Source organism: Talpa occidentalis, unplaced genomic scaffold (genome assembly GCF_014898055.3).
Source record: "Talpa occidentalis isolate TD23 unplaced genomic scaffold, MPIMG_talOcc4v2.1 talOcc4.4, whole genome shotgun sequence".
In the NCBI taxonomy this organism is placed as follows: Eukaryota; Metazoa; Chordata; class Mammalia; order Eulipotyphla; family Talpidae; genus Talpa; species Talpa occidentalis.
The window spans coordinates 51,496,106-51,509,289 of record NW_023604295.1 but is presented as its reverse complement, the minus strand read 5'-3'; the positions used below and the strand labels follow the sequence as shown (position 1 = coordinate 51,509,289).

The following is a 13,184-nucleotide window of genomic DNA, read 5'->3' as shown; positions in this document are numbered from 1 at the left end:
AGTCCAGCTACAGTCCTATTTAGGCAAATTACAAAATCTTCTTTATTATAATTTCTCACCAGGAGAAACCACAGCAAATTTATTTTAAAAAGTTACTCCCTTTTCATTATGTCAAATGAGGGCACATTTTCTAGACAGTCACTTTAGATCCCATGAAATGAAGGGAAAGAGAGAGAGGGAGGGAACTAGGAAGGAAAAGTAGGATAGAAGAAGGAAAGGAGATTTGTTGAAAACAGGATATGCCTTTAGTGAAAACAAGGAAAAGACATACAGCTGTCAGGTTGAGGGAGTATGCTGTTTGCATTACTATTTACTTATTTATCCCAAAAAAAACCTGGAAAAAAAATGTTACTGACCTGTGTGTCATACTAAAAAATATCCTGTGTCTATTTACCAGATTCATATAAAAGACTTCTTGAATGAACTATTCTAGCTATAGCTACCTCTAGTTTTAACTCCTGGAATATTGCTACAAACATAATTCATAATTCATCTTAGTAATAATAACTATTAACAGTGTCCTCAGATTTCTACATTTCTTTTCTATAAAGTTCAAAGCACCTTACATATACTATTTTATTAATTTGTAGACCACCATTATAAAACAGAGAGTCTACAGATATTACCATGATTTACCTTACCAAACTAAATTTCATGAGGAGAAGGGCTGACAACAGAGCCCACAGGGTGGAGAGTCAGGGGTGCACCTGAGGCAAAAACTGAAATATCCTGTTATCCTGATGACCCTAATCTATTGTACAAAAAGTCTCTCCTGGAAAGGAAGAGCTAATTCTTTGCTTTTTTAATAATGAAAAAGAAAGAACATGATATATAACTTGCTACAGTAAAAAAGCACTTCTAGAACATATCTGAATTTAAGAGGGAAAAATCTGTGTTTAAACTTCGAGAGCAAAATGATCAGTTTTTAAGGTCTATAACTCAGTTTCACAATATAGAAGTTAATAACAGCAAAGTTACAGACTTATACAGCAACCACTTTCTTGAAATGTACTTGATATTTGTTTTTTCCTATCTATTCAAAAGAACAATCCCATCAAAATTTAAATAGAAAAAGAAAGGTATGAATCGCGAACAGTCATAGCTATTCTTGATTCGTTATAAACATAATTTAGCAAACAGGTGTTCCATAAATGTGCTTGGAGGAAAATATTTGAGAAAGAAATACACTCCCTCTTTGGGTCTTCTCTGGGAGATAATTTTGTTTAGAAGGCAGAAGAAGGGGCACACTTGCATACTTCTGATCTAGTCTTTCTTTTACTCCTTCCCCTGGTGAGTTCCTGCCGCTCCCAGGTCTGCGCCTCTTCACTCCTTCATTCTCTCCCTTTTGCTCCTTGAAAGAGGAACTATTATTTAATATCACAACTGGGGTGGAAGAGGAACACAGCCTGTTTAAGCCAGAAGAATTAATATTTTAACTAGCTAGACAACTAGTTTGACCTCCCTCCATTTCTATCGTCTTCATTTATTTCTGCACATGTTATTTCTGAAAGATGGTCAAAATACAGTCATGCATTCTTTTACTCTTCCATATCTCTGTCATAGCTATGGTGATAATCAGGCTTGGTATAAATAAATAGAATGGAAAAAAAATTGCTGTGGAAGAATTGTTCCCAAGTATAAAAAATTTATAATAATTAAAAAAATAAAATACTACAAAGTGAAATTTTAAAAGTTTTTTAAGTGAAAAAGCTTTTCTTGCTCAAAATCTTTCTCAAGACATTATTTGGTTGTTAAAGATTCCACTCGAGAGAAGAAATGACAGCTCGCCCTGTTAAATTTATTACCTGCACTGGAGTTGCCCTCGTTTTGTTGGCAAGAAAAGCTCTTTCCTGAAGTGTAATCACACTGCTGTCACTGGGAATGATTGACGTTAGGTGGAACAGCAATTTGCTATCTAATCTTCATTGTAATTCTAACCCTGTCACTAGAGATGCTTCTTCTGATTAATGAAGTGGGTAACTCATCAAAATTCCTCAGCTATTTTCCTTTTGTCAGAAAGCTCAGTGATAATTGCATCAAAATTCTCAGTCATGAAAAAATAAACAATGAATTGTAAAGAGGACAAAAATGTCAACAAGTTTACAATTTATTTTTTCCAAATGGAACTAACTGTAATACAACTAGTGGTCTCAGGGAATTGGGTAAGACTGGAATGTTAGAACTGAAGCTGCACCACGGTCCCCCCAACCGACCCTCTGCTACTCTCAGGTCAAAAGGGACAAACAACCTATTGCTATAAAAGGGAGCAACCCCCAACCCCCAACTTTAGCTAGGCAAAAGACCCTGCAGACCTATGAAGTAGCTGGTGGTGTAAAGTGGACATTTATCTTGGCAAATGAATGCCCCTAGGAAGAAGCAGCACTGAAAAGTAGTACCCAGAAGACCCATCCCATCCCTGATCTTCATAATTTTCTCCAAACAAAAGAGAGATCATTGTTCCTCTTACCCCCAAACACATATACTCCTATAACTAAGTCTATTAAAGAAAATCCATTCAGTTCTCAGTACAGAGTGCTAAGATCTGGACTTGCTGTTGGGGCACAGGAAAAGCCCAGTAGCCTAAACTGTGACAATTAATAGCTGTATGTTCTCATTGGCTGCAGACAAAATGCTACTAATGCTATATCCTGGAAGATGTGATGGTCATTCTATTTCTGTAGTTAATTGTTTTCTCCTTTTTCAAACTTAAAAAAACACATTATAGAAATTTAACTAACATAACCAAAAGTAGAACAGCCAAACAAACTCCTTTCCCAGCTTAAAAAATTATCAACATTCTACTAAATGTTGATTTCATCTCTCCTTTACCCACATTTTTTATTTTCTAGAGTATTTAAAAATAAATCCCAGATATGAGATATTATATCATTTTACTACAAATGCGTCACTTTGTATTGCAAACCTAAGGACATTTTATAAATTCTTCTGAAGTCTGTTAAGCAGTTCAATTAATAATATTACTTTAACTAATACTGTTTCAACCCAGAAAAACTTCAGAAAACTATTGCTTAGTAAATTCTTAACCAATAAAACTCTCTGGACTCTTTTAATGAAGAATGACCATAAGAGTTCCTATAAGCTGATTATTCATTAGAGTTCTTTCTCAATAGAGCTTTGACCAGTTTCCATGGCAGAGCGGACAAATCTACAGCTACCCATTACCTTGTCAACCCTTTCCTCTTCCCCATCTAGACTTTCCCCATCTCTACTGATCCCCATCCTGACCACTCTCTCCCATCCCTAAGCCACCCCCCACCCCCACTATGCCAAAAATACAGTTTATCTCAGACTATATTAAATAATTGCTAGGTTCACGTCTAGGGTAGTCTGACACTAAGACAATATGGTATCATTTGTTCCTCACACCTATGGTTCTGAAAAGCCACATAAATATTCATCTGAAACATCTACTATATAGGAGAAAAGATACTCTACTCTGTATAATTTTAAAGGAAGGGCTTGATTTATGCCAAAGGTTTTTTCTTAGATTTTCAGAAGCAGAGTTTAATCAGTATTTATTTTTCAAAAGACAAAAAAAAAAAAAAATCACATATATAAGAATTGAAACCCTGGGATCGAAAAAGATTTCCTGGCACTCTGAAAGGCAAAACAGCAGTCTTTTATTTTGGTAAACTGGCCTTCACTGTCCCTTCTGTGAGAATGGGAAACCCAGATTACTCACAAAGAGAGGAAGAATATAACAACAAAATAAACAACAGCCTCCCTACCAAAATGGTAAAATTTTACTTGGAAAAGGAATAAAAATTTTTTTTTTAAATTATACTTGGAAATTTTCCATGCAGTTGGCTGTCTGAAGTAATATATACTAATGCTTCAAACGCCTCCTAAAAAGCATACCACACTTTGTTTCTTTTCTTTTCTTTTTCTTTTTTTAAAGATTTATTTATTATTTATACAAGAACCGGGGTGCAGGCCAGAATCGCAGGAGGGTGAGAGGATTCACCAGAGACAAAGCGGGGAACAGAACAGGCAGATGGACGGAAAGCACTGCTGAGGGGAGCAGCGGGTGAGACAGGAGAGGTCTGCCACACCATGTGGGTTTCTCCCTGGCTGGCCGGGATCGAACCCACAGTGCAGAAGCTGCAGACAGCTTCACAGTGCGGCGTTCAACCACCTGCGCCAACCAGGAGAGGCCCCACACTTTGTTTCTTGACAATAGGCTTACATGAATCCCAATATTCTTCACATATGTGCCCAATGTCTCTCTTTCCTTGTACTTTTACTTGCAAAAAGACTCTTCATTCATTATGTTCTACAAATATAAGCCAACCATGCTAAGAGGACAGTTGCTATGTTTCAGTCCAGAAATGCTTTTTCTTCTGTGATGTGTAGGCAGTCCTGATAAAGCTAAGATCGTTGGGAAGGGACCATGCTATATAAATGATGTTCCTAACTAGAGTTTTCATCATCTTGTGAGGGGAAAAAAAAAGCCAGTCTTCTTTTTAATATCATCTCCAAATTCTTCTAGTTTATTTTGGGGTAGCCTTTTGGAATGTTCTATGCCACAGGATAACATCAACAATGAATTGTTTGAGGCATTATTATATTAAAAAAAAATAAGCAAACCAAAACCACTCCCCATAGAATCAAGATTTAGGTTAGTGTCAACCTATCATTCATTGTTCTCTCCAACTTTCACAAGTGGAAAAGATCATAGACTTTCTTATCTTATTAAGAAAACATTAAATATTTTTCAGAATAGGGTGAGAATTAAGAAGGCCATTTTTCCAAATAGTATAAGGATTTTAGTAGTTAATCCCTTGTTGTTTCTGCTAATTAGCAATGACATGTTGACTGCTCAATCTCCCCAAGAGATTTCACTGTAAGATCAAAGAGAAAATAGGATAGACTAGAAGTACAAAGTTTCTATGCAAAACAGATGCTTTTGATAAAACAAAGCAACCAGGCAATGAAATACATGGAAAAGGTACATGAATTGTACTGCACCTGAACTTGTGTTTTGATAAGAGCCTACACTATTTTTTCTCAGGAAGTCTCCTATTAACTAATATGGTCCAAAAATAATATTAAGAGACTGTTTGGGGGGAACAAATATAATCCAGAGCCAAAGTGCAAAGAATAACAGAGCTAAAGCAACTTCTAGAAACAGATTTTTTTTTTAAGATTTATTTTATTTTATTTTATTTTATTTTATTTTATTTATTTATTTATACATGCACTGGGTACAGTCAGAAGCGCGGGAGGGTGAGAGAATTCACCAGAGCCAGAGAGGGGAGCAGAGCAGGCAGAAGGACCGAAGTACACTGTTGAGGGGAGCAGCGGGCGGCAGGAGAGGTCTGCGCGCCATGCGGGACCCTCCACTGGTGGCCTGGGAGCAGCCGGGGATCGAACTGGCACCACAGAGGCTGCGGGCAGCTTTGCAACCCAGTGCTCAACCGCTGCGCCACTGGGGAGGCCCTAGAAACAGATTTTTAAAAGTCATTCTGCAAATACTCTACATAGCTGCTTTGGGTTTGAACCAGTAAATGATTTTGAGGGTGCTGACGTAAGCTTCCTACTATCCAGCCACTCACTACAAGCCAGTAAGGCATTTCCCCCCTTTTGATCCTATGGTCATATTTAGGCTGCTGAGTATCCAAGTTTCATTACCTAAGGGCAGCTTTCAGGCTCCTTTAGTACCAGGCTAGAAATGTGGGCTGGGGACAAAATAATGAGCCCAGAGGGTCTGCTACTTCTTGTGGCATTTACCAGAGCACTATCCTGTCTCTGGTCAAGACTATGCAAAAGGGTAGATGGATTTACCCCATGTCTCATTTATACCAATAAGCACTGGAGAAATCTAAATTAGAGGTATACTAACAATCTTACAAGTGAATAACATGAATACTTTAAAGGGGAAGGGGAAGAACAGAACTAATCTGAGCAAAAATAGTTTGTTTAAGGTTGAAAATGAAAATAACTGTACAAATATTTTACTTAGTAAATCTGTTTCCATAGTCTATGGGTTAGCAATTCTGAAACTACTTTTATAGCAAACTAGGATTAAACAAGTAAATATATTTTAGATAAATACTTCCAGGTTTCTCACTGTCAGCCAAAGAAAATACAAATAAGCAAGGGGGAACTTGCAGTGCTGGATTAGGAGTGAAGTCATTAAAAACTCACATTTAGTTCAATATATATATTTTTTCTATATATATATATATATATTGCCTCATTTTTAAAACTGAGCAATCTGTTTTAGGTAGGTCACTAATTTTGTGTGTGTGTGTGTATGTGTGTGTATATATATATATATATTTCTGTATCTTGCTTTATATATATATATAAAGCAAGATACAGAAATAGTTACAAATAAGGAAGTGGAAGGTTAGCATGACCCCATGTTGTTACAATGGAATTCGAGATGTATGAACTCATGGATTTTAATACCTATATACATAGACATAGAAATAAATAAAATGTGTGGTTTAGTATACATACATGCATATATTTCTCAGTTCTGCCTGTGGAGAGGGCTCAGAAACAATGACACCCCAGGAGGAGTGCACACATCTACTACCTGGATCTTGGTTCTTAAATACTATTCTCCAAGTAAAAGGAACCAGGGTTCCCTATAGAAATGGTTGATTCTAGGGCTTGAGCAGGGAAAATGCAAGATGTGGCTGGTGATGTTCTAATAAGGTCTATAGTTTATTTTAGTTAGTAATATTTAATGGTATTGTACTAATGATAATTTCCTAGTAATCTGATAATTATACTATACTTATGTAAAAGTTAATATTGAGGAAAACTGGATGAAGGGTATTAGGGAACTCTATACATTATTTTTGCAACTTTTCTGTATATCTAAAATTACTTCAAAATAAAAACTTAAAAACAATAAAGTATAGGTTCAAATCAAGCAGAATCTGTTACAAAGCAGAGATAATTTGTTCATAGTCTCTCATTTTTAAATATACTAATCTCTCATTTTTAAAACAGAGTAATCTGTTTTAGGTAGGTCACTAATTTTGTAAAACTCTTTACAGATGTCTAAAATTCACACTGAGCACTTACACCCAAAACATATTTTCTTCTGGACAAACCAGACTTTAATAAAATTTAGAATTAATCTTATTGGGAACAAGTGCCATTCACCTCTCTGACTTTGTAAAATATCATGGCACTTTTTCCTATACCTTTTCAAAAACGATCCCCTAAGTAGTTACTTTCCTTCCTAGTTTCTTCTAGAAATCTTAAGGGTTATTGCAGGAGGACCCACTACCTTCATCTGTCTCATGAGGAATGTGGCATCTAAACATCTTTACTAATCTTTTACTGAATGTTAATCCCAACTCTTAACATTTCCTCCTACCACACTTCCTTCTCTCTTCCTAAAGCTACAACTCTGGCCAAACTTATTTCATATCTGAATAATCACTTTTTACCCATCAGTCCAAATGCCACCATCAAATGTGAGGTTTTTTTTAAAAGTTGCTTTGATCATTTTTCCCCTCGCAGCTTAGTTATTAGTAACACATGCAAACTCCTATTATTAATTTTCAGGGTCTTTGTAAGTCTAACCTACATTTATAAAGCTCCTTCAATGTCTTCCTGACATTCTCTTGCTAAATCCTTTCATGCACACATTCATGCCATTAATCTTCACTAATTTCAGCAATGCCTAAGGTCCTGGGGCAGATGTTGTAAAAGATATACATATATTTATCTTTTTACATCTGACCTTCTCATTTATCAATGTTCCAAGTAATTTCTTTCTCCTGAAATATTATAAGCCCAAAATTCATACTATTATCAGTCTCCCTTCATTGAAAAATAAATTCATGCTTCTGTTTACATGGTCTGGGGAACATGCTCATTTGTCAATTAAAAAATTAGACAGTTAATTTTATGAGAAGTGAAAGTAAAGAGGGAGAGAAGGTTAAAATCCAGAATATTAAAAAAAGCACAAATGTAAGTTTATCATTGTTTTAGTATCTGAATTACCAAAAGACAAGTGCCTTTCTGAATAATTCTTTCGAATAAACCAGAACACAACAGTCCATCAAACTCACTATGGATGCTAAGCTTCTGCCAAAGATCTGCTTTAGTAGCTGAACACTATTCTGGAAAGGGTAGTTTAGAATGACTAGAATGACTAGAATGAATCCCAAATTCATACCCTGATTTCCAGGATCACACAAAGTGTATATGAATAGCTTCTGAACAGGGAAGTGGAGCATTATTTGTATGGTAGGTAAGGTGGGTAGCACAGAACCAATGGTGTGGGCAATTTTGGTATCTGTGATGAGGCTTAGTTGGGCTTAGTGTTACTCTGTCCCATCTCTGAGGGAGCTCTTTGTCATTTATGCTGCAGAATGCTGAATAAAGGGATATTACAACTCTTACCTGCTGATTTTCCTTGAAAGTTTGGATTAATAACTCTTTCAGTTTCTTCTTTCTTTCTTTTGCCAATTTTCCTTCATCCAGCAGTATAGGAACCCTTTCGAACATGCCTTTTTCTGGATTTTTGGGAGAATTTTCTTCTTGCCTTTTCTTTTCTCTATTAATAACAATTTAAATATGCATGTATAAACAACAGACTTAATAATGAATAATTACAACCTACCATATTGGAATGAACACTGACTTTTCCCTCATAAGACACAGATTTTTAGATCTGGCTATAAAAGCAGATAGCAGGGTGTTTTTTATGAGCGTTAGTTTATTCCTTTATGAACACAAGTTAAATAAAATTGTTATGATGTATACTGAAAAGTAGAAAGCACTACAGATATTTTGGTAAAGCATTTTTATAGAGTTTAATATTGAGTAATACTTAGAACAAAATTTGAAAAATGATTTTTCTTTAATGTAGATGTAAGTTCTCTTTCTTACAAGGGGAGGGGGACAAAAGAGGACCCTCAAGTAAGAAAGTAATGAGGTTCTTAGAATAAAGTTTCTCAAGATTTCTAGAGAATAATAAACAGGTATTATTGGGCAAGAAGAGAATGGAATTTACACTAACTAAAATAGCTGAAAAGAGATAAAACAGAACCTACTGACAAGAAGGAAAAGGCCTTCAGACTAGGACCTTGGTCTTTCTGGTCATTCTCTTCCTTACCCATCTAGCTATTTATTCCGTCTTACCCAGATCACCTCTCTTATAGTACTTCCAGCAAGCTCGCAGCCACTGACTTCTTACTGAGAGGTATTAAACTAAGTATCTGTATGTGTGAAAAATATATATACTATCAATGATATAGTAAAGATAACACTTAGTCAGGAGTCAGGATTCATGGGCTCTGGCTGCAAAACAGCTGTGAAAACAATGAAACTCACCTCTCTATGCAAACTTCACTTTACAGTTGAGGAAACTCAGTTTGAGAGGGATACCAGAATACCCCATAGACATTGTTATTAATTCTCTTATATCATACAGAGGGCACACAATATTATACCTTATTATTGGTGTTGTTAACCATCACTTGGCTAAGGTTGCATCTCTAATTTAAAGTTACTATTTTTCCCCTAGTAATTAATAAATTGAAACAACACAATGTAGTAGATTTAGGATAGCTTACAAGTAAGTTGAAAGTCATATCAACAATAAAATTATACTGCCTCTCTCCAAACTTACTAATGCCATGTTATATTTGACGGTTATAGGCAGATCATAGAAGGCATTAAAAGGTCTCACTCATAGCAGGAATCTAGAAAACTTAAATAAGGGACCAGGAAAATGAATAACTATAAGAAAGTGAAAATCAAAATCAACAAAAAACTATGAACCAGAGACACTTTTAGGGGGGCGGGGGCGGGAGGGGAGGGATTGGGGTCAGAATGGGGGGGCTGCAATTGTATGGGGAATATAAAAATAAAATTTATTATTTAAAAAAAAAAAGAAATACAGTTCTAATGCCGTCGATATGATTTTTAAAAATAACATTAAAATATGCATCTGTTATGAAAATATTATCTGCTCATTGTAAAAAAATTGTGGAGGTCAAAATGCCATCTAGAAAAAAAACACTGATAACATGTCAGTACTGTTCAATTACACAACCATTTATTAATTTCTCCAATATTTAATAATGTCTGATTATAAATTAAATTATTTAAATTATCTTTCTGCACAAATCTTTGTCTGGATTTCTGATCATTTTCTTAGAGTAATTTTCCTAGCACTGGAATTCACAGGTCAAGATATAATACTATTTTTTATAGCTTTTATTATTTATCACTAAATTGCTTTCCAGAACACTTAAATGAGTTCATCCACCTCGAAATGTAGCATATTATCTGCCTCACTGTAACCACGGCGGTAAGATTTTTAACTTTTAAAAGAAATGAGTGGTGAGTGAACATTTGCTGAGTGCCCACTGTGAGCAGAGCGTCTTGCTACCATCAAATGTTACTTGTTCTCACAATTTATTTTAGGTCAGCCTAGATTTTTCAGGGCTTGAGAGGAATCTGAAAAGCAAGGTTAACCTTAGCAAGAACTCACTAAAACACTGGTGATTGCTTTCTGAAAGAGAGAGCGTCTGGAGGAGGCCTGAACCTGACACTTGAAAGAGGGAAATGCGTCCACTGCCGAGCTGTTTTAAATTGGGTAGAATAAGAGCAATCAAGAACACAGGGGAGAAAAGCTGTGTAGGCTGATGGGGGTGAAAGGGATTATCTAATAGGCCTTTCTGGCCTCTCAGTTTGAGTATTCAGTCACTTCAGTCACGTTGTTCCAAGGCTTTTGCAGTTCATGCATCAGTGCTGTTGCTCAGAATAAATACGTTAGTTATTTCTTTTATAAAGCTCATTTTCTGCTGAGGATATATAATAGTACTACATTCTGTGAGAACTATTTTGACTTCCCTCTTCTGTCAGGTATTCTTTTTCTTTATCAGCGGCAGTAAGGCAATGGTGACTTTCAGAAGATAAGACCGCGATCAATTCACATCAGGATGAGGCACAATTAGTGAATGTGGATACAGACACATGTTCAATGTTAAAAATGTTTAGGTAACCAAAGAAATGGATACTAGTCAATATAAGACCAATGAAGAGTGAAAAAAAGATTGAAAAGGATGATACTCTCCAATGCTGAAAAAAGTATGGTAAATTGGGCCACTGTTGGTGATAATGTAAATATGTAAACCCATTTGGAAGGCTATTTGGCAACATTTCAAGAGTCATAAAAGGGCCTATATTATTTAGCTCAGTAATTAAACTCCTAAGAATACAATTCAAAAGAATGGGAATGCTTAAGTATGTTCACTGCACTATTATATTGGTGAAAAATTTGAAATAGCTGAAATGCTTACCAGTACGGGGAGAGGGAGTGATGACATAAAATGATGGTACAGGAACTTAATGGAGTAACATGCAGACCTCAGGACTCCAGGCAATGCATTAATTACAATCAGCAAAATAACAAATTAAATGTACTTTATGATTACAATTAAGTATGTAAAGGGACCAAGACCAAGAGGAAACAAGGAGAAATGAAAATAATTAATTTGTTAAGATGGCAGAATAGAGAGTGATTTCTCTTTTGTGTTTTGTTATTGCAATGTTTGTGCACTTAAACATTTTTAAAGCAATGCAAAATGACTATTTAGGAAAGAAAATGCCACACAGCTCATCACAGCTGCTTACATTTTCCATGCTTCTTCCACAGTGCGTTTCCTCTCAATTATCTCCCTCCGCAGCTTCACCATCTCCCTTTGAATCTCCTCTTCCTCTTTCTTGGCCTCCAGAGCCTTTCTTTTCTTCTCACCTTGCACCAAATACTGAGCCTCTAAGAAGACTGATTTTTTCAGGGTTTTTTCAATTCTCTGCCGCTCCTGTTCTTTCTCACGTCTTAAGCGATTTTCTTTTACCTTAAAGAGAATACAAGGGTGAAGTGCAGCCTTTCAAGTAGAAAGGGATATGCAAAACCCTAGAATGCATTTTGGTTTTATTTTATTTATTTATTTATAAAGATTTATTTTATTTATTTAGGCATCCAAGAGCTGGGGTGTAGGCTGAGGTGTGGGGGGTGGGGGGGTGTGTGTGTGTAAGAGGATTCACCAGGGACACAGTGGGGAGCAGAACAGGTGAATTGACTGAAATGCACCACTGAGGGGATCAGCAGGTGAGACAGGAGAGGTCTGCTGTGCCATGTGGGTAGCTCCCTGGCCGGGGATCGAACTCGTGCTTTAGTGGCTGCCGACAGCTTCATAGTGCTGAGATTTAACCCATTGTGCCACCAGGGATGCTCCAGCCTACAACACATTTTGAATTTAGATTGAAAGATTCTCGCTCAGAACCCTACAATTTATCAATAGAGTAGGAGAAATCCACTCACGGGGTAAGAACCAATACAAAATTTTAGATGAAGTCAGGTGAGTCTGAAACAATTTGGGAATGATTTGCATTATGGGAAAGCTGAGAATCTAATGGGTCAGATGTCCAGTCCTGGATTTTTATTTAGTAATGATTTCCCATTCATAAGATTTTCCAAAATGTACATCGCTATTATTTACTTAGGCCCTGTCTGCATATTAATTATAATCTTAAAAAGAAGCACAATAATTTTTACGGTCTACACTGTGAAAGACACAATAATTTTTACGGTCTACACTGTGAAGAGTGATTTATTGCCTTAAGGAGCACCACAACCCTTTATTTATTTCTATAATAATTATTTAAATATATCTGTGATTCTGGAACATATTTGGAAATCAAAAACAAACTTCAAAGAATAAGCACACTTTTTTTAAACCTATTCATTCTTCAGAGTTTGATTAGCTACAAATTAAGGAGTGGTTCTTTCTCTCCTACTTAATTTAACTCTACCCTTATCTACTCTCCAGTTAAAAGACTTCTAGACAACGATTATCTCTTACTGAACTTTATTTCCTCCCGTTTGTCATAAATCCAAGCCATTTCTCTAAAATTTGCAGTGCTGACAAGACACACCTTAATGATGTAAAGCAAGCAGAAATTCAGTATTTGAAAAAGATAGCACACAGAAGTATAGACATTAATTCATGCTCAGTCTTAGTTGTGGACATGTGGGAAAGATTCGGTCATTTTAATTTTCTGAAATTCCTCTATAAAGTGATGAAATATAATTTTTTCCTAAAATTTCCAACATAAAAATCTTTTCCTATAACCTATTCCCTTTGAAGAAAAGAAACTTCCCATATGCCTTTCTAATT

The 13,184-nt window shown here is 35.8% G+C and overlaps 1 protein-coding gene across 2 annotated transcripts in view; it reads right to left on the bottom strand.

Moving 5' to 3' along the window:
- The window catches only part of CCDC191 (coiled-coil domain containing 191), a 63,508-nt gene that overhangs the window by 34,365 nt on the left and 15,959 nt on the right, over positions 1–13,184 (bottom strand). For both annotated transcript variants that reach the window (XM_054700592.1, XM_037525521.2), the window contains exons 6-7: positions 11,638–11,861; positions 8,395–8,548 (exon numbers count right to left, since the gene is read on the bottom strand). In XM_054700592.1, the coding sequence (XP_054556567.1) occupies positions 8,395–8,548; positions 11,638–11,861 (378 nt within the window). The remainder of the gene's footprint in view (positions 1–8,394; positions 8,549–11,637; positions 11,862–13,184) is intronic.